The sequence below is a fragment of the Sarcophilus harrisii genome, chromosome 2 (assembly GCF_902635505.1).
Source record: "Sarcophilus harrisii chromosome 2, mSarHar1.11, whole genome shotgun sequence".
Classification (NCBI taxonomy): domain Eukaryota; kingdom Metazoa; phylum Chordata; class Mammalia; order Dasyuromorphia; family Dasyuridae; genus Sarcophilus; species Sarcophilus harrisii.
In genome coordinates this window covers 349,426,560-349,448,698 of record NC_045427.1, presented here as the reverse complement: position 1 = coordinate 349,448,698, position 22,139 = coordinate 349,426,560, and the positions used below count along the sequence as shown (strand labels likewise).

Here is a 22,139-nt window from a genome sequence, read left to right as displayed (position 1 = left end):
TAAAATTTCCCCTAAGAACTGCCTATGGCATCCCATAGGGGATGTTGTCTCATTGTCATTTCTTTTAAATGAAATGATCAGTTGTTTCAATGATTTGAATCAATTGTTTCTATAATTTGATGTTCGATCCACTCATTCTTTAGCATTAGATTATTTAATTTCCAATTGGTTTTTAGTCTTTCTTCCTTATAGGGAAAGAAAATTTCTACACCCAACTGAAAAATTAAGTGATTTCCTCTTTTAGCCAAAACTAATGAGATTAAGCTTCTGACAATGCTCATCTTTCCCCTTCTTTCCCTCTGTTGTAATAGGTCCTTTGTGCCTTTTCTTGTGATCTTATTTGTTCCATTTTACCTTCCCTGTGCTTTTTCCACGCCTTAATGTTTTTTTCGTAGATATTATCATATCACATATATCCATACCCTCCATTTATGTATACCCCCACTAAGTCCTCCAATACAGTTCTCAAAAGTTACACATATAATTTCCCATCTAGGGATTAGTTAATAGTTTAACCTTTAAATTACATATATATATATAAAATTTGTTTCCCTTTCTATGTGTCTCTTGAGCCCTGTATTTGAAGATGAAATTTTCTGTTTAGTTATGTTCATTTTTTTTTCTAAGAAAATTATTGAAAATTTCTTACTTCATTGGAGATCCATCTTCTCCCCTGACAGATGATGCTCAGTCTCACTGGCAGTTAATTCTTGATTATAACTTCAGGTTTTTTGCCTTCTAGAATATGGTATTCCAGGCCTTCTGATTATTGTAAAAGCTGCCAGATTTGGGGTAATCCTGACTGTTACTCCTTGATACTTGAATTGTTTTTGTCTGGCATCTTGCAGTATTTCCTTGAGATTATAATTCTGAAAATTTGCAATGATGTTCCTTGGGGTTTTTCTTGTAGGATCTCTTTCTGGAGATCATTGATGAATTCTTTCAATGAGTATTTCCCCTTCTGGTTCAAGTATATATTCAGGCGTGCACTCGCTCTCTCTCTCTCTCTCTTTTGGGGGGGGGGGGGGGGGGGGGTCATGGCCTTCAGGTAGACAAATTTTTAAATTGTCTTTCCTGAATTTGTTTTCCAGGTCACTTTCCAATGAGGTATTTTACAGCTTCTTACAATTTTCACTTTTTTTCATTTGATTGATTTTTAATGTCTCCTAGAATCATTAGCTTCCATTTGCCCCGATCTAGTTTTTAGTATGTGATTTTCTTCGATTAGCTTTTGTTTCTCTTTTTCCATTTGATTAATTCTACTTTTCAAGGTGATGTTTTCTTTGGTGGATATATATATATATATATATTTTTTTTTGCATTTGGCCAGTTATATTTTTAAGTAATTGTTTTCTTAAGTCAATTTTTGTCTTGCCTTTTCCAAATTGTTAATTTTCTTTTGCATGCCTCTTGTTGCTTTTCTCACTTTCTCTTCTACCTCTTTTTGTTTTCCTTTTAAAATCTTTTTTTTTTCCTGTGCAGTTCAGAGCTTTGGCCTTGAGCACAGGGGCCTTTCATACTTAGTGTCTTGCTCACATCAGGGAATATCTGCTCTCTCTCCAGGAAACAGCCCGGTTTTGCTAGCTGGCAATTTGTCTTCTGAGCTAGGTCTGGAGGCTGCCCCACTAGTCTGTACTATTCCTGAGCTAAGACTGAGGCTCTCAGGTGCTGATCTACTGTGATTAAGACCCTCCTGCTTTCTCAGATACCAGCTGAAATGGGCTGAACATCCCCCTTTCACCCCAGTGAGACTGATATTTCTTTAAGTCCTACCAATCTATCTTGAACTGGAGAGTGATTTTATTCTGTTCAAAGTCTTGGTTTCATGTGATTTTCAAGGGAAACTGGGAGAGTTTGAGCAGCTTTCTGACTTCACTCTGACATCTTGACTTTGCCCCTGAAACTCCCCCAAAGTTATTTTCCTTTTCAGTGTTCTAGTTATTTTTCAATTATGCTCTTGATTCTACTTAATTTTTTCTGTATCACTTTATAGTATTCTCTGTAATTTGTCTTTGTACTTCAAATGCCATGATAATATTCTATTACATTCATGTACCATAGTACTTCTCCAGATGATTGGTCAGCATAGATTCTAGCTTTGCTTTTCTTCTTTTTCCTTTTTAATCTTTCTTTCATAAGTGGAATTGTTTTCCCTTGTGGCTATTGGATTAACTTTTGAAATATAAAATTATTCTATGAAGTCAAGAATTTAGCTTCTCTACTTTGCATACAGGGACATTAGCCAAATGGCTGTATTATTAAGAACCCCTGAATCAAAATTTGACTAAATGAAAAAGAATGCTGATTATTAGAGGTACTAGATTTTAATTTCTGTTCTTCTACTTGATATCTTTAGGCAAGTCACTTAAATTCTTTTGGTATCAATTCTTCATCCATAAAATAATGAAATTAAATGAGATGTTGTCCAAAATCTCTTTCAGCTCTAAGTCTGTGACCTTGTGCCAGGCTTATAATCTTACTTCCCATATTCCCCATCTTTCCTTTCTTCTGTCAAGGTGACCTCGATCATATATTATCATAAATATTGCAGGTTAGTGTATTAGTAATTTTTTTCTATATTTCTGTTCTCATAAATTTTTATTAAATAAAAACTTTGTCTTAGTTATCATTATTGTAATGATTACTGAGTCTGTCCTCCCTAGTTAAAAAAAAAAAAAAAACTAACCAAAAAACAACTTGTGAAAATTAAATAAATCTTTGTAATAGAAGAAACATTTTCATTTGTTGATGAAAGTACATTTCATGTAAATAATCACCTTAGAAAATAAGTAAAAATAAGATAGTGATTATTTTGATAATAGTTTTCCTTGATTTGAACATGTATGAATTTATATCTCACATGTATGCACATACCAGTATAAGTGATATCTTGACAAACTTTCTTAGCAAGAAACAATTGAGGAATTGGTATTTAATTCAAATCAAATGAATTAATTAGTATTTAATTTGCTGCTTTTATATAAAGTTGTTGATATACTGAATAGTATAAATTTATACAAAGAGAAGTATGTACAAGAGCACAATTCATAAAATGACTAGAACATTTAAAAGAAAAATAACTTTGAGGGAATTCCAGGGGCGGAGTCAAGTGAAGCCAGGAAGTTGCTTGAGCTTTTCCACTTTTCCTCGAAAACCACATGAAATCAAGCCCCTGAATAGAGTCTCTCCAACTCAAGATAGATTAGAAGGATTTCCAGGATTTGTTGATAAAAGCATTTAGAGTCTCTCCAACTCACGATAGATTGGAAGGATTTCCAGGATTTGTTGATAAAAGTATTTTTCCTTGATTAGATTCCTGATTATGAATGAATGAAAATGTAATAGATTTCCCTAGAATTGCTTTGGAAAAGCGGGTGGTCTTTGGATATATAGACTTGCTCAAAGTAAATAATGATTAGTTTTTGTCAGTCAGCTATAAATAAAACCCATTGAACATGGTTATTATTCATCCTGATTGGTATTTTGCTCTATACATGTGTACATGTATTGTGTACATATATGTATACATTTATGTTATTGTATACATATATTATACATGTATACATATGTATAATATTACATTGCCTCACTAATATCTTTGCGTAATATTTGGTTTTTTATTATAACTTTATTTACAAGCTATATGCATGGGTAATTTTTCAGCATTGACAATTGTAAAACTTTTTGTTCAAATTTTTTCCCCTCCTTTCCCCCACCCCCTCCTCCAGATGGCAGGTTGACCAATACATGTTAAATATGATGAAGTATAAGTTAAATACAATATATGTATACATGTCCATACAGTTATTTTGCTGTACAAAAAGAATTGGACATTGAAATAGTGTACAGTTAACCTGTGAAGGAACTATAAAATGCAGGTGGAGAGGGATTAGGAATTCTTAGTAGTAGTTCCTAGTCATCTCCCAGAGTTCTTTCGCTGGGTGTAGCTGGTTTAATTCATTACTGCTCTATTGCAACTGATTTGTTTCATCCCATTGTTGAAGAGGGTCACGTCCATCAGAATTGATGGACATATAGTATTGTTGTTGCTATTAATGATCTCCTGGTCCTGCTCATTTCATTCAGCATCAGTTCATGTAAGTCTCTCCATGCTTTTCTGAAATCATCCTGTTGGTCATTTCTTACAGAACAATAATATTCCATAATATTCATATACCACAATTTATTCAGCCATTCTCCAATTGATGGGCATCCACTCTGTTTCCAGTTTCTGGCCACTACAAAGAGTCCACAAACATTCTTGCACATACAGGTCCCTTTCCCTTCTTTAAAATCTCATTGGGATATAAGCCCAGTAGTAACAATGCTGGATCAAAGGGTAACTTTGCATAATATTTGTACAGAGATCAGAGATTACTGTCCAAAGGTAACTGTTCAAAAGCATATCTTGGGTAATTTTAAAAATCCATAAAAATTTCAATAAAGCAAAATTCTCTTAGAATATGATTATAGTTAAAAAAAAACAAAAAACAAACCTCCCGCTACATTCCAAAAGAACACTGAAGAAATCCTGTTATTAAACCTTCTGATGATGCAAGTTTACCAGAGTGTTTCAGAAATTGATGCTGTTCTTTCCATGTTTTATTTAAAACATTCAGTTTAGATTATTTAGTAAGATACACATGAGAGCAGATTTGTGAAGTATCTTGTAATATCAGTGAATCTTATTAATGTTCATCAAAGCAGATTATATTTCTTTTTTGTGCTGCATGTTAAACAATTTTTAACTAAAAAAGAAACTATTATTTTGGAATAATTTAATCTGCTTTTTATGATTGGAATTTAAAATAAAATGATTTTGCTTTGTTTTTGCTGCCTGTAGCTGTTGGTTTTTACTGTAAGTATGTTTTGGATTGCAAGCTCTTTGCATGGAATATTTATGTTATACTTTATAGTTACTAAATTGTCTCTTGTGTTTTAAGAGTTATTATTTATGCATTATAATTATCATTTTTACTAAATATTCAAATATGGCATATAATAGTTTTTTAGAAGATAATAATTTTAAAAGATTTGAATCTAAAACTTTCAGATTATGTTTCAAATTATGTCAGATTTTTATAATAGTTTACATTCACATCATTTGTAATAATCCTGAATTGGAAATTAGTAAGGGAAGGAAATTGTAATTCCTCAGATCAGCTCTCCAATAACTAGAAAGTAAGAAGTGTAGTACAGTGTAAGTATTTTGGAGTAACAATCAAAAGAAGTATGCTAGTTGTTCTAGTAAATCACTGTTCTCCTTTTCTCAAATTTTATAAGTTTATATTACATATGAGACAGCTTGATAAAATAGAGTTCCTCAACTGCAAAATGAGGGGGTTGGACAAGATGATCTTTGAGGTCCTTTGAAACTCTCTCTCTAGATGTATCTTTTTATTTTGTATGAGTCTACATCTGGAATTTCTGTTATGTTCCACTTGTTTTTGATCCAGAGCAGGGATAAATTTACTTAAATCTCTGTTGTGTTTTAATGTTTGGCAAGCCAAATTACCTCTATTTCTTTCTCCCTCCTCCTTAAAATCATTTTCTTAAATATTAATTGTCTATTTTTCCATATTATGATGTTTAATTTAAAAATAGTAATAATAAAGCATTTTATAATGATATGTAATTTGCAAAGCACTTTATATGTTTTGATTCATATTTGAGCTTCATAATAATCTTGTGCAGTCAGCATTAAACATATTTCCATTTTATGAAGAAAATAAGGCATGAAGAGGCTTTGTGGCATGCCTAAGGCTATTAATTGTGAAATTGGAGTATGGTTCAGAAGGGTGTAATGAAATAAATCTAAGACATACTGAGAATAAATTTTTCTGGAGTTTAACAAATTTAATCAAAAGGACTCTAAATTGAATGGGGAGAGAGGAGGAAGCATATTAACTATTTCTATCGATATATATGGCATATGTGTGGCATAAGAAAGTCAGTTATGGAGGGAGAAAAGTATAGGGGCAAGAATAGCAATAGAGACAGAAAAATAACAGAATACAGGGAAAAAACCAGAAATAAAGTCCTTGGGTAATAATATTGTTAAAATGTAGAAAAAGTGTAGGTGGAAGAGATGAAGAGAAGCAATTTTGACCTCAGTAGTGTCACCAAGATGTTGCGGAGAGAGATTTTTAATTGGACTAGAAGGACATACTTTATTCAAAAGAAGCATTATAGATTTAAGGGATGGTGTTTAATTAGAGTTGCACTGTACATAATTTTCTTAATGTATAAGGGAAAATTATAGTGTTTTGTGTTTGGGTAAAGATCAACAGAAGTAGAAATGGAAATTTTATTGTCTAAAATATAATTCGAATCATAAGTCATAAATTTTGCTTACAGATATGTTGGTGGTGATTGAGCATGTAAATTATTCAGGTATTTTGCTATGCTTATCCTTTTATTCATAGCAGATGATGGAGGAATCCACAGGCAACCGAAAATGCTAATGCAGTATTAGGCTTTATTAAAAGAATCCCAAAATCAGAGTCAGAAAAAGGTGATATTCCTGTTGAAATCTGGTCACACCAGATTTGAGTATTTTACTCATTTCTAGGCACCACCTTTTAGGACCTAGATTGATAAGTTATATGATGTCCAGAGAAAAGCAGCCAAGATGGTGAAGGGCTTAAGGTCATATTTGTTACATGAGGATTGATTTAAGGATCTGGGGTTGTTTACACTAACAAAAAGACTTAGTAAGACATGATAGCTGTTCTCAAAAATTTAAAGAACTGTCAATCATAAGAGCTTTTGGAGTTATTTTGCTTGGTCCTCAACAGTAGAACCAGAAGCAAAAGAGGGAAATTGCAAAAAGGCCATTTTACATTTCATGTCCAAAAACACTTTTGAAAACATAGTGTTACCGGAAAGGTAATTGATGTAGTGGCTAGAGCACCAGCCCTGAAGTTAGGAGGACCTGAGTTCAAAGGTGACCTCAGACACTTAACACTTTCTAGCTGTGTGACCCTGGGCAAGTCACCTAGCCCTAATTGCCTCAGTAAAAAAAAAAAAAAAGAAGAAGAAGAAGAAAAAAGAAAATATAGTGTTACCCAAAGTTTGGACTACCTTATGAAATATTAAACTCCTCTTTATTAAAAATCTATTTTCAAGCAAAGATAATCACTTCTCATGTGTGAAATGTGTATTTGTTCTTATAGCCTCAGATGTTATTCTTTTTCCAAATGCTTATCCCATAACCTCATTATGATTCTCCTTACTCTTTGCTATATTTACTACAAACTGTTTCACTCACAGCCAGGTAGTCTTTTCTTGATCTGAATAGAAATTAAGCACAGTGAAAGGAAAGAAGCTGATTGTAAGATTTGGTTGCAATACTGGGAATAGATCCTCAAATACTAGATTGGGCATAGTATAGAAAGTATGTGCATTTTTGAATCTTAATAACTTAATCTCTGAATTTTTCAGTCCTGTGTTTGGTATTTATCCAGTGCTGATCAAAATAAGTTGAATTATCAGTAATTTGAAGATATTTGTTTATCATTATAGGCAGTGTTGTGTAATGAATAGAAAACCATCGTCAGAGCCAGGAAAATGAATTCAAATCCTATCTTTGACTTATGGCAAATAAATCACTTCATTTATCAGTACTGTAGGCAACTTTAAATTGTAAAGAAGGTAGTGGTATGTTTGTAGAGGAAATTTCCTTATATGAGACTTTGTACAGGTCTAGTCTGTTTTTTCATTATATTCATGATGTCTTGATTATTGGCAATGATTTCCAAAGTTTGGTGACTTTGCAAAGTAAATGCAAATAGAAATCTCCTAAGTTGGACTAAGAAACTGAAAACATCATGTATGTGTAATTATTCTTTTCCCAACTAGTTAATGAAAACATTTAACAATTTTATGAAAATAATAATCATGTATATTTTTATTCACATAGATATTCCGGATCAAGTTATAAGAGTTTTTAAAGCAGATCAACAAAGCTGTTATATTATCATCAGTAAGGACACCACAGCCAAAGAAGTTGTTTCCCATGCAGTACATGAGTTCAGTTTGATGGGAGCACCAGAGACCTATTCTCTCTGTGAGGTTTCTGTTAGTTCAGAAGGTGTTATAAAGCAGAGAAGACTTCCAGATCAGTTCTCCAAATTAGCAGACAGAATTCAACTAAATGGAAGGTAAATATAGGCATGCTTATTAGAAGGTATGAACTTGAAAGTTAAAGTATTTGTAATAAAATATAATGCTTTCAATTTTACATTAGAAATGAAAGAGAATTATTGTTTTGATTTTATCCAAAATTCAAATTGAATTCTCTTTACCTAATTTTAGACCTCTTTTTGAAAAAGGATAAGTATTTTACTTACTTTTAAAAATATAATTTGTAGTAGTTGTCTGGTTAAAGAATTGTGGATGCTGTTAGTATTAGAGCAAGTTAATGCTCAAAGGGAAATGTGAGGCTCAACTTGGATATGTTTGTTGGCACCTGTTCTAGAAGTCCTTTTCTCTAAGTAGAGACTTTATGCAGAACCCTTATTCATCCTTCATTTGAAGAGGACCAGTAACATCACAAGGGTGATGTCTTGACTTAAGGGTGAATTGGATTTGATGAAGTAGAACTATACAAAGTCATCAGACTCTCAATTAATGGAATTTACTTTAATGTGCATAGGGACTTTTAAAAAAAAAATCTTTATTTTCAAAATATATGCAAAGATATCTTTCAGCACTCATCTCTGCAAAATCTTGTGTTCCATATTTTTCTCCCTCCTTTCTCCTCACCCTCTCCCCTAGACAGCAAGTAGTCCAATATATGTTAAACATGCAATTCTTCTATACATATTTCTACAATTATCATGCTGCACAAAAAAAAAAAAAAAAAAAAAAAAAAAGAAAGAGGAAAGAGGAAAAAAAAACAAGCAAAGAAAAAAAGGTGAAATAGTATGTGGTGATCTACATTGAGGCCCCGTAGTCCTCTTTCTGGATGTTGATGCCTTTTTCCATCACAAGTCTATTGGAATTGACTTGAATCACCTCATCGCTGAAAAAAACCAAGGGATTTTCTTTTTATCAATGGATTATATATTTGTGGTAATGGAAGCTCTGGGTCACAATATGAATATTTCAGTCATTTTATTTATATAATTTCCAATTCCTTTCCAAAATGGATATATTAATTCCCAGCTACACTAATGATGCACTAGCATATTTGTCTTCCCACAACCTCAATTAACTTTCCTTCCCTCTCTCTCTCTCTCTCTCTCTCTCTCTCTCTTTTTTTTTTTTTTTTTTTTTGCAAGAGTATGCAGTAAAACTTCAGAGTGGATTTGATTTGCCTTTCTTTTAGCATTAGTGTTTTGAAAATTCTTTCACATGGCTGTTTTTAGCTTGTGATTCTTCTGTTGAGAATTGTTTATTGAATATTTATTCATGAACTATTCACTTTTTTGGTAGAAAAATAGCCACTCTATTTAATTTAAGATGACCATCAGTATTTTAACTAATTGAATTTTTGTCAGTAGATTGTCAGTATACATACCTAAGGTCAAATGAGAGTGGACATATAAACTATACAAAACATATATTGCAAAAAATATAAAAATAATCTCTTATCAACCAGCTGTATGATCTTCTCAAATATTGATTCACCATTTTATTTGCAAATATGCATTCTAATAGATATTTTGGAGAAAAACATTATAAACTGACCAGATTAATAGACTGAGAAATGATTAAATATGTAAGATGAAATATGTACTATGTGTGTGTATCTCTGTATATTTATATAATCTATATCTATATTTGCTTTGTTTAACTTTTCTCCCTTTTTCCTTCTCTCCCTTCCCCATGTGTTTTTTTTTTTAAAGATACTATCTGAAGAACAACATGGAAACAGAAACCTTATGCTCAGATGAAGATGCTCAGGAATTACTTAGAGAAAGTCAAATAACCTTACTGCAACTTAGTACCATTGAGGTAGCAACCCAGCTGTCAATGAGAGACTTTGAATTATTTCGAAATATTGAACCTACTGAATACATCGATGATCTTTTTAAGTTAAACTCCAAAACTGGGAATACTCACTTGAAAGAATTTGAGGCCATTATAAACCAAGAAACATTCTGGGTTGCAACAGAAATTTTGACAGAATCAAATCAGCTCAAAAGAATGAAAATGATTAAGCATTTTATTAAAATTGCTCTTCACTGTCGAGAATGCAAGAACTTTAATTCTATGTTTGCAGTAATAAGGTAATTTTTAAAAAAATTATGTGTTAATATACAGCTCTGAATAATATTAATAGTGAGGCTGAAGTTACGCTTTAGATTTCTGACATTTGTTCAAAGGAAACTGCCAGAGTATGCGGTAAAACTTCAGGATTATTTTGATTTGCATTTCTTTTAGTAATAATTTTTGGAAATTTTTTCAGATGATTGTTATTAGCTTGTAATTCTTTTGACAATGTTTATTGATGCATGAATTATCAGATATCAAATATTATTAATTTTTCACTATTTTACTTACTACCATAGTTTCTAAGCCTTTTAAAATTATCCCCAAATTTTTCTCTCCAAGACTACTGTGCTCCAGGTCCATGTATCTAACAATCTGCAGCACTTCTCTACCTGTGCTTCAAACTCAACATGTCTAAAATTAAATTCATTGCATTTTCTTTTAAATCTGTCTATATTTGACTTTACTATTTCTCTAGTCTTATCATTTATCCAGTCTCCCATATTCATGAGTTTTATTCTTGCTTATCCTATATTTCTCATATTCATTTAGTTACCAAATCTTGTCCTACCCCTGCTATATTTCCTACGTCTATTTCCTTTTCTGTTCCTTCTGCCACTGTCCAATCACAGGCATTATTACCTACTTAACTCATTTCAATGTTTTTTTTATAGGTTTTCCTGCATCCATACTTTCTGTTCTAGCCCATCATATACATTGATTCTAGAATAATCTTTCTTTTGTATTGATCTTTGTCGTTTTTTACTCTAAAATCTACTTTGACTTGTTATTTCCTACTAAGTAAAGTCCAACCTCATTTGCCTAGCTTTAAGATCTTCCAGAATATTCTCTGTCACTACCTTATCTTTCCAGGAAATGTACTCCTGAGAATATTTTGGTGATGCAAAGTACAATCCATTAATATGAAGCAGACACTTAAGAAAAGAATATATTTTGGGGGGTGGGGGGGAATAGCTAGGTGGCATAGAAGGTGGTACCCTGAGCTTGGAGTCAGAAATACTTTACCTTTGTGATCCTGAAAAATCACTTCATCTAAGGAAGCTTAAGTTTTCTCATCTGTTAAAATGAGGGTAATAATTCCTACCTCCCAAAGTTATTGTGAACAAATAATATGTAAAGTGCCTTGCAAGTGTAAATTGCTGTATTAAGTGCTAGCTTTTGTAAAGCCTAGAGCATCTTGAGTAATGTTTATTTTCAAGCTTTTAAACTTTAACTTTAAACTTTAAAAAGGGATGGATAAAATCACTTTATCTGTGATTTTATTGAAATAGGGAAGTTCTAGATGAGGAAATTCTGACTAGTAAGGTATCTGAGGCCAAATTTGAACTCAGGAAGATGTCTTCCTGATTCCAGGCCCAGCACTGTATCCTAGTTGCCCCTTTGTTTCTTGATTTTACAAATGAAGAAACTATTGAATTCAAGAAGATGAACTGTCTTACCCATGGTCACTTTGAAGGATGTGAACAGTTAGCTTGAGGAAGGTGAAATATTTTCAGACATGACTCTAATATACAAACAAAAGCCTTTTTTTCCCTCTAATGTTAGTTGTTCACTCATTTTCAGTCATACCCAACTCTTCATGATTTTATTTGAGGTTTTCTTGGCAAAGATATTGGATAAGTTTGCCATTTTCCTTTTTCAACATAGTTTATAGATGAGGAAGCTGAAGCTTATTTATTACATTTTGTTACTAGTGTTCAAATGATAAAGCTTATTTGCAGTTTGGAGACCTATCAGATCAGCCAGTCACTAGGTATCTCTAAAACATATCTAAGTTATATTAAATATAGTTAATATGGAGCAGTATAAACATGCTCTTTTCCCTAGAGAATACACAATCTTATTAGAGAGCTGGACTTAACTATAATGACAGATAATTAACTTATTAAAATATGGACATTACTGTCAGGCCAGAACATAATGGAATATTTTGCAAGTATTTTAATCAACTCTTACTTCAATAGAGTTTATTATTTATACATTTATTTATTATATATTAATATGCAAGATATGAATACAATTTTGTATTAACGTGAAATAGTTATACAGTATTTTGTACAGATTTATGTTTTATGCAGTATTTACATTTTGAAGAAATGTGATGTGTATGAGTGATAAAGGACTTTTTCTAGCATCACATAAGTATTTAAGTATCCAAGGATGGATTTAAATTCAGGTCTTCTTACTTCCAAGTCCAGGACTCTTATCTGTTAATAATCTTTGTTAACCACATAGGGCAAATTGGAGAACTGAACTTAAAAACATAGAAAATGATCTCCATGTTTGGAGGCAAAAAGGTTAAGGAATTACTTGTTAGGGAGAGCTTAAAGATTTCTAGAAGAGGATGAATATAGGAACAAGATTCCTTTAAGAAATGCAAGTGACAGGACCTCAGCACAGGGAAAGAATGGGATTAGCCTTTGATGAGCTGGGATACATTTTTCCCCTTTCTTTATTCCTTCATTCGAAGAATAGCCTATCAAGGAACTTTTTATTAAGTGCCTATACATTCATCACTGTTTTAGGCACTTCAGATATAAATAGTAAGGTGAGACAGTTGTTGGCATCAAAGTGTTGTATTGAAGTGATACAACATTTTTACAGACAAGGTATAAATTAAATACAAATTGATTTGGTAACTGACACTTTTGGTGTTATTTCCCAATAATATACTTCACTACAGTACAGTCACTTATAACTAAACTCATAGTCCATTTCCTTCTATGCTCACTTTACCATGTTTTTCCTCTGGATGTTGACATTTTGTATTTCTTCTTTTGACAGCTATTCATGTAATTTGACCATTAAAATCTATTAGAGAATTACTCTTGGTTTTATATGTTTTTTATCAATTATCTACATGTCTTAGCTATCAAACTTATATCAGAGGTACTTCCTGTGAAAATTTTTCTTAATCAACATTTCTCTCTTTCTACATAAATTGGTTTTGTGCAGTTTTTCAATTTCAAACAGCCAAAATTAACCATTTTATCTTTATGAAGTCTTCTATACCTTATTTGTTTGTTTTTTCAGACCATAAATATGAAGGGTACTTTTTTATTTTTAAAAATTTTCCATGATACTGCTTTCTCTAGGACTTGCCTTGGTATATTATAAACCCTTTATTTATTTTTTATTAGTCTACTTTAAATATATACCTCCTCCTATGAAAATTATTTAGATAACTTACTTCCATCATTTCTTTAATGTGAAAACTCCTTCTACAAGTATATATGATTCTATCCCTTTTCATACCACTTGGGTCTTTTTTTTTTTTTTCCTGTAAATCCTAGATAAGTCTACCCAAAGTACTGAAGGCCTTCTTTCCTTTAATACTTGAGAAATATCAGAGTAGGATTTAGGTTGTCTGTTACTTGTTATTGTTACCCCTTCTACCCTTATGTGAACAGTGTACATTCTTGATGTATCTCACATGATATGGATATAGTATTTTATTTCACTTATCAAGCCACAAGCATTATTGATAATAGGCTACAGCCTACAGTGGGTCATCATTTGCAGTTTAGCTACAATATATTAGTGATTTTGAATTAAATGTTAGCACTATGATTAAATCTTTACAATCCTATCATTTTTTTCTTCTAAGTTAAGGCTATAGTTGCATTGTATTAAATATTGTTGTTAAAGGAAGATACCTTGGTTATTGCTAAATCTCATCAAAACTTATCTTCTGTTTTTAAAAATACTACTTATCATTAAAATGTTTACTTTTAATGATTGTTCATTCATCCTTAACAGTGGTTTGAACCTTGCACCTGTTGCAAGACTCAGAGGTACTTGGGAGAAACTGCCAAGCAAATACGAAAAACACTTTCAAGATCTTCAAGATCTTTTTGATCCATCTAGAAACATGGCGAAGTATCGAAATATCCTTAGTAATCAAAGTATGCAACCTCCAATTATTCCACTCTTTCCTATTGTCAAGAAGGATATTACATTTCTGCATGAAGGTATTTCAACCATAAAAATAATCAAATAAAACAATGTTGCCAAATAATATTTTGAGAGTTCTATTTCCAGTGTTCAATAATATAGAGAAACCACATATATAAAGATCCTGGAGGTGTTCCATAATTGAAATAAGTGCTGGTGTAGGTAATAGAAAAGATTCGTTTTTAATATGTGCACATGCAATTTTTTCATTCTAAAATTGGGTTTAAATTGCCCTCAATCTTTTAGCTTCATAGCTCACTAAAATACTAATTTGTTGTCTCTTCCAGTCCAAAAAGTACAAAAAGATATGTCACTTAGGGTTTTCTCCCATTTACTTTGTCATGTAAAGTTTTCATTTTCCAAATGTGAAAGTAGTACTCAGAATTATTTTCTTTGACTCACTTTTGTAAAATGGTGGTCCCATTGATCAAATGTGCTGTCATCAATTTTCTGAAGCATAGACTTTTCTAGTTTTAGTAATTATACTATTTAGAAACTAGGGCATTTAGAAACTAAGCCTAGAATAGAGCTATGAACAGAATTTACTGTACAAATCAGACCACCGGAGACTGGGTTTACAAGGAGCCAATCCATGGGATTCTGAATTTCCTGTATTTTTCAGTTTCACTCTCTACTTCAGTTTCGCTACCTCTACTCCTTTATTCCAGTGGTTTGGTCTAAATTTGTTAACAGACTTGATGGTATTGATCTCAAATTTTCCAGTGCTTAATGATTTTCTTTTATTAAAAGACAATTCTTTGGAAATAACATTCAAGTCTTTGATCAGAAACCTATTTAGCTGTTGCTTTAGAGAGTATAGGACTGAGTGATATAAATGATTAAGAAATATACTTATAAGATGTCCTGGGTACAGGACAATGTCCTGGGTACTGCAATGTTGTAGCTTGAATTCTTGAAAGAACTAATGCAAATGTCTAACTTATCTTTCAGTATTACCTTAAGCAACAAAAGAGTAGATCTCTTCATGAGATAAATAATAGGTATCAACTCTTGAAACCTAGCATATGAAATAAGTAAATTGATTAATCCCTTAGACCCCAGAAGAATAAATTTTGTACTGTTAAACCTTCTGCCTAATAAGAAGTTATTGCATAGGAATAGGTTTAACCTTAATAAGGTTTAAGGTTTTAGAAATTTTTTGTCCTTTAAATGTTATAGAGTATATGTACATAAACCCTTTGCCTTTCTAAAACTGCTTTCATTTTATAGGAAATGATTCCAAGGTAGATGGGTTAGTAAACTTTGAGAAACTAAGAATGATTGCCAAAGAAATTCGTCAAGTTGTCCGAATGACTTCTGCTAATATGGATCCTGCTGTAATGTTCCGACAAAGGTATAGAATTAAATAGAAACATTTTGTTCAATGAATCAAGACTGAGGCACAAAGTTTAGTATAGTTTTTGTTTTAAATAGAATTATCATTAATTTTCAATTCAGATGAACTGCCATAATTTTTTTAAAAATTATTTTTTCTTAGTTCTAAAGCTAAGCTTACTAACATTATCTTGTTTTAACCTGGTGTGTAAATGCCTTAGTCAATATTTGTTTACTTTTTTGTTTCTTCTACATTTAAAATTTTCAAAACTTGGAGGCATTTTTTAAAGTTTTTGTATTATTATTCAGTCTTTATTGTCACTTCTTTAGGATATTTGATGAAACTTAAGGTTATTTGCTGAACAGATTTCATAATCAGTATTGAGCATGTTTGACTATATATTTAACCAAGAGGTTTGATTGCATTATTAGCATAATAATAAATAAACTTTCAAAGACTTTAGAAGTATTTATCAACTTATCAACTACCTTTACTCTTTTCAAATACCTTTCAGTGGTGCTTTTTAAAATTATTTTTAAATTTTTAATCATTTGTAATTAGTAATTTATCCATATATTAAGTTTAAAGGAGCCATTGAATTTTGTTTGATAAGGTTTATATTATTAAATAGGTTAGTTAGTGTACATTTATGGCTTTTAGTCAAGACTCTATTTCTTACTCAGGTTCTGAACATAATAACTGATTTCAAATTGGAACAGAAAGTACCAAAGCCACAAAATTAAATCGGAGGCAGGCATAGCCTTGTTGATTTTTTTTTCTTTTGTTTTCTCCTTTTATTTTTTTAAACATAGATAGCACTTTGTGTTTTTAAAATCAATACACTTATCATTCTGACCTTTCCTCTTATAGAATTGTTGTAAAGAGGACATCACTGAGGAAGGTTACCAAATCCTTGTAGCTTCTTCTTGGATTTTTATCTCATGGCTCTGCATTTTCTCTGCTTGTATATATGCCATGGAGTTTTTAAAGCAGGTGATATGATTGACTCTCTAGTGGTTAAAAAACAGACTACTCTGTGTATAAAGAATAATTCAGCGGGCAGCTAGATGGCGTAGAGGATGGAGCATTGGTTCTGAAATCAGGAGGATCTAAGTTCAAATCTGACCTCAGACACTTAACTCTTCCTAGCTGTGTGACCCGAGGCAAGTCACTTAATCCCCATTGCTTCACCAAAAAATAAAAAAGAAAAAAAGAAATTCAGGAATGGGCCCAAGAGGGAACAGACTTGAGAAGTGCAGAAATTACTGTGTGTAAGACAGTAAAGACAGACTTAATTGAATGCTTGGTGGGGAGAGGGAAGAAGATAAAGAATGTCAAGGGTGTACACATTGTATATTCTAAGGTCCTTCAAAAACAAAGTAAGTTCTTTGATGGATAATTATTTGTGATCTTTTTAGAATTACTTTATTTGGTATTTCCTGTTTTAAGTGTTAACATGTACAATGTCCAAATGATTTTACTTGTTTAAGAGATCAAAACTTTAATCTCCTAAGCCCTTTTATTTAATTTGCAATCAAAGTTTTCAAATTGTGGCTTTAAAAAACTTGATTGCATTGGACATATCTTGAGTTCAAATTTAACCTGTGGACATTTAATTAGCTGTATGATCTGCATCAGTTTCCTCAACTGTAAAGTAAGGATAATCTACCTATATTACAGACTTGCTTAAAGGAACAAATTGGTAATAATCCTAAAAAGTGCCCAAACCCATAACAGACTCAAACTAAATGCTTATTGTTTCTCTCCCTTTCTTTCCTCCCATAACCCTAAGTTTGAAAAATGTATTGAAAAATCCATTAAAATGAGAATTTTAAATTTTAAAATGAAATTCTAAAATCTGTTTATGTAGTTTCTACCCCTGTAACATGTCTCTAAATATTATGCCTGGTATGAATTATAAATGATATACCTTACAGCAAGAAAATGAGGTTTTTAAGTATTATCATATTCAAATACTGTTTTTCCTAACTTTTTAAAAAACATTTGTTGGTCCCCAAATATGTTAAACACTTTGCGTTTCATGTTCTCTACATGTTGTAAATCATCATTCCACCTCATCTCCCCACCCTCATGTTCCATTAAAATAATTTCATTATTAGGAAACAAGTTTTTTTTTTTTTTTCCTGATAAAGTTTCTTCTTCTTTCTGTCTGGATAGTTTCTCTGACTCTCATCTATGATCTTTCTCCTGTGCTTTCCTATTCAAACACGTGCTTGAATGTTTATGGGTCTTGCTTACAGGAAGAAGAGGTGGAGGAGTTTGGGGTAAGTGTAGAGGTGAATGCATTTAAGATAAAAGTTATGCAACCCTTAACATATTGCATCCTTTTCATTAGTGCATGCATATAAAACAGCATGCATTGTATTAACCTTGTATTTTTGCATTTTGGATAAATGCCCTTTCCTTAAAGGACACAAAAGTGGTGGTAACAGAGCTCCTGTTTTACTTTTAAGTTTCTATATCAAGCTCCTACATCTTAAGAGCATCTTTGTTCAGAAGATTTTTAAAGTCTATATTACTATAACATATTTAATGAAAGTAGGTAAATTTCAGAGATTTCTATTTAAAGAAATAAAGAGTAATCAGAATGAAAACCTTTTGGTAAGTGCTTTTTTAAAAACCCTAAACACGGCTTAAAGGGCATCTCACAAATCCTAACATGCTTTTAAATGATTTATTTTAAATTGAATATTTCTGCAGTTATAAGAAACGGGAGACTCATTAATTCAAACATATAGTAGTGGATCACAGCACTAAAGGTTAGGAGTCTGGCATGTGACATAGCCAAAGCTCTTGAGTTCAATAAGATTTATTCAGTTTTCTTGTATAATTGGTTTAATAAAGTTAAATGTTAGTTAATGTAGTAAAAATATTATTAAAGTCCACATTTGTAAAAATTCTCTTACATGGATAGTTGCTTTTTTTGTGAGCAAGGGATTATAGCAAATGATTTCTTTAGTGTGTAGAACGTTGGGTGAGGAAACTCTTAACGAAGGCCAGAAATCACAGAATCACAAAACCGGAGAGTTGATCTGCCATCTAGACAACCTATACATGAAACTCCTTTGACAAATGACATGTATTTGCTTCAAGCCTTTGCTTGAATATCTCCAAAGAAAAGGGAATCCACTTCTCAAAACATTTCATTCCACTTCCAGACAGCTGTAGTATATAAGAAAAATTTATGGACATTAAACTTAAAATAGTCCCTTTGCAACTTCTACTTGTTGTTTCATTATGCCAAGGTTGCCTTTTAATGGGGTGACCCAGTTCCTACAATTGTCCTATATTGTTATTCTGCCTTAGGTTATAACCGTCCCCTCTTAATGTTCCTGAGATAAAGGTTTTATAGACATTCCTTAATGTTTGACAAGATAAAGGTTTTTCCATTTTAGATGTCATTAGAATATCAGTAACCTCTCTCTATTAGGTTATCCCCACCTAGTACCTCCATTATGTCATTGTTCTTGTTATTCCATAAAAAGCTCACTGCCCCGGCATTACAGTTTCTGATTTTTCCCTCTGGAGAGCATATCTTCATAGCAGCCCTTAGGTTACTTTATGACAGTTATAATGTCTTTCCTAAGTCATCTTCAGATTAAAAACATGTCTTGTTCCTTTGGCTGATCATTGTATAAGCTGGACTCAAGGCCCTTCACTATCCTGATTATTTTCCTCTGCTTATTTTTTAGCTGACCGGTATCATTAAACCGTTATTCCCTTAATTTAACATAGTATCTGGGTAAGATCTGATGAAGGTAGAATACAGTGGAATTCTTTCAGCTCCTTATTCCTAAAAGCCATTTTGTAACCCATCCACCTCCAGAGCATATTGCTGACTCGTTGAGTTTGCCATTCAGACAGATCCCTAGGTCTTTTTCAAAACTGTTGCCTAACTGTGACTTCTCCCATTTTTTAGGAAATTGACTTTTTTTGTATCCAAGTATAAGACTGACTATTATGTGTAATGAATTGCATCTTACTTAGTTTTGTCCCAATGATCTTTCATATAAGGGTCTTTTTGGATCTTGTTTCTGTTGTCATATGTTGGACACCCAATTTTGTGTCATCCACAATTTTAATGAGCATTCCATGAATTCATTTCATTTTATCCAACTCACTGATAAAAATGTTAACATCAAAGGGCCAAAATATGGAGCTATTTTGTTGTGTTCTTTTTCCAAAACACAGCCAGGTGATAAAAGTTCAGATCTTTTATTGCATTCTTCAATATAGCTTGGTTAGCTCAGAGGCCTATCTCTCTGCTTGGTTCCAAGAGCTCCCTCCAAATGTCTCCAAATCCAAAGGTTTGTCCTTCAGACTCCAGCCAGCACCAAGATGGAAGATACAATGAATATCTCTTGCCTCGAAGATAGGGTTTGTAGGCTTCCTCCCAGAATGCTCCTCTCCAACCCCTGGGAATGTTCCCAAATAACTCTTTCCAGCTCTAAGAGCTTCCTGTATATATATGATCTCCCAAAGGTTAACTCCTCCTTCTGGAGAGAGAAGGATTCTGGGTTATCTCCCAGAGTGCTCTCTGGCCCTAAGGGAGGTGTGAATTCGGATATCTCTTTCTAAACCCTGAACTCTCCCAAACGTATGAACTCCATTGAGTACTTAGATACTTATGAGCTCTCTAAAGGTGTGAACACAAGCATCGTTTCTATCAGTTGTACTTAGTACCTTGTCTCAAGTTCTGGACCAAAATATCTCCTTCTAAGATCAAATCAATCATATTGTACCATGCCAAATTAGATAATTATTGTCTCTATCAACTCTAATGGCTTAACAGTTTGTAAAGATTCCAACACTATTTCACTAGAGATCTCTTCCTAATCAGTCAACTAGCCAGGAAACTAGCTGAGGATTCAAGTACAAAGATTTAAACATTACTAATTGACATTGAATCATCACTAATTGATATTGAATCATTAAAAGTTATTACTTGTGTTGGACAATCAGCCAATTTTGAATACATCTTACTGTATTAATCTAGTAGTCCATAGTGTTCTGTTTGATCCATAAGAATAATTTGAGATATATTATCAGAAGCTTTGCTAAAACTGAAATTAATTGTATCAGTGGTAATATCCCTCTCATCTGTTGATTTGATGATCCTATCAAAAAAGGAAAATTAGATTAATAGTGTAGCATTACTTGTTCTTGATGAAGCCATATTAGATCTTTATAATCACCATTTCCCATTCTGGATGTTCACAAGCCATTTTATTAAAGATTCTTTTTACATTTTCCCCAGTAATAAAAGACAACCCTATTGGCTTATAGTCTACAAACTATCCTTCCTCCTCTCGCTTTCCCTTCCCTCTCCATCCTCCCTCTTTCTCTCCCTCTCTTTCTCCTTCCCTTTCTCCCTCTTTCTCCCTTCCTCCTTCCCTCCTTTTCCCCTCTATCTCTATCTGTCTCTTGTTATTTTTCTCCTTTCTCCTGCCTCTTCTTCCTACTCCCTTTCCCTTTCTTCCCCCATATCCTCTCCATCTCCCTCAGAAAAAAAAGTCATTGTTCTTCTTTAGTCTTGTACCTCTCTCATTTTCCATGGTCTTTCAGATACTATCTGGGCTATCATATCTGCTTATTCTTTCAGTACCTGAGGCTGTAATTCATCTAGGCCATTGTTTTAACTTCTCTTCCTCCTTTCTTTTTATCCTCCCCCCTTTTTCTCCCCCTTTTCTTATCCTCCTTAGCTCCTTTATCCCCTTTTACTCCTTTTTTACCTTCCCTCCTTCTTCTTTTTCTCTCTCCCTTCATTCCTTTTCACTCCTCATTCCTTTTTTTTCTCCTTTTTCTCTACTTTATGTTTTCTCTTCCTTATTCTAATCCTCTTTTCCTTGTTTCCTTCTTTTGCCCTCTTCTCCTTTCCCTTCCTCTCCACTGTCTTATTTCCCCTCCCTTTTCTTACCCTTCTTTCCTATCCCTTCTTCCTTTCCTTCCCATCTTCCTTCTTCAGATAATATTATTGATCTAAATGTTCTCTTAATTGTCTGCCAACTATAAAATCTTATGAGTCCATGGAAGTAAAGAGGCAGAAATATTGATAAATTTTGTCCTTTTATGTTATCCATATCTGTCTCATCTGAATATACATACTGTAGAAATAGACACTCATATGCTGTCATGGTATGCAAATTAGCATATATTCAATAGTGCATATATGAGCATTGCAGTATATCAAATTGTGTATATCTATAAAGCCATACATATAGAAATATTTATGTCTCTGCAGAAAGGGAGAAGAATCAGATACATGTAAGGATATTTGGATTAGTTTAGGTCTTTAGAGACTCATTTAGCACTATCATTTTACAGAAGAATTTTTTACTTTTGTAATGGCCTTCCATAGATGAATAAGGATAAGAGAAAAGGGTGAAGTTCAAACAGTTGCTAATAACATTTAAAATCCTATTCATATACCTTTTAAGTGACCTCCTTAAAATGCCACTCTGCTTTTTCTAAGCTGAGGCCTTAGCTTAATTTGAAGAATGCTTTCTATCCTGTTTCTAGCATCTGCTTGTTCTTTGGTAAGCTTTTTTTTTCTTTCTGTTGCCCTATCCACACTGGCCCCTTACCATTG

At 32.6% G+C, this 22,139-nt stretch overlaps 1 protein-coding gene across 22 annotated transcripts in view; it reads left to right on the top strand.

Annotated features, from left to right (window-relative positions):
• Positions 1 to 22,139, top strand: part of RAPGEF6 (Rap guanine nucleotide exchange factor 6) — a 242,046-nt gene that overhangs the window by 173,259 nt on the left and 46,648 nt on the right. For 12 of the 22 annotated variants that reach the window (XM_031953075.1, XM_031953077.1, XM_031953079.1 and 9 more), the window contains 6 exons: positions 4,844 to 4,858; positions 7,922 to 8,162; positions 9,852 to 10,235; positions 13,999 to 14,210; positions 15,424 to 15,547; positions 17,791 to 17,814. In XM_031953075.1, coding sequence (XP_031808935.1) covers positions 4,844 to 4,858; positions 7,922 to 8,162; positions 9,852 to 10,235; positions 13,999 to 14,210; positions 15,424 to 15,547; positions 17,791 to 17,814 — 1,000 coding nt within the window. The remainder of the gene's footprint in view (positions 1 to 4,843; positions 4,859 to 7,921; positions 8,163 to 9,851; positions 10,236 to 13,998; positions 14,211 to 15,423; positions 15,548 to 17,790; positions 17,815 to 22,139) is intronic. The other 10 variants (XM_031953083.1, XM_031953066.1, XM_031953082.1 and 7 more) reach the window with 3 other exon arrangements.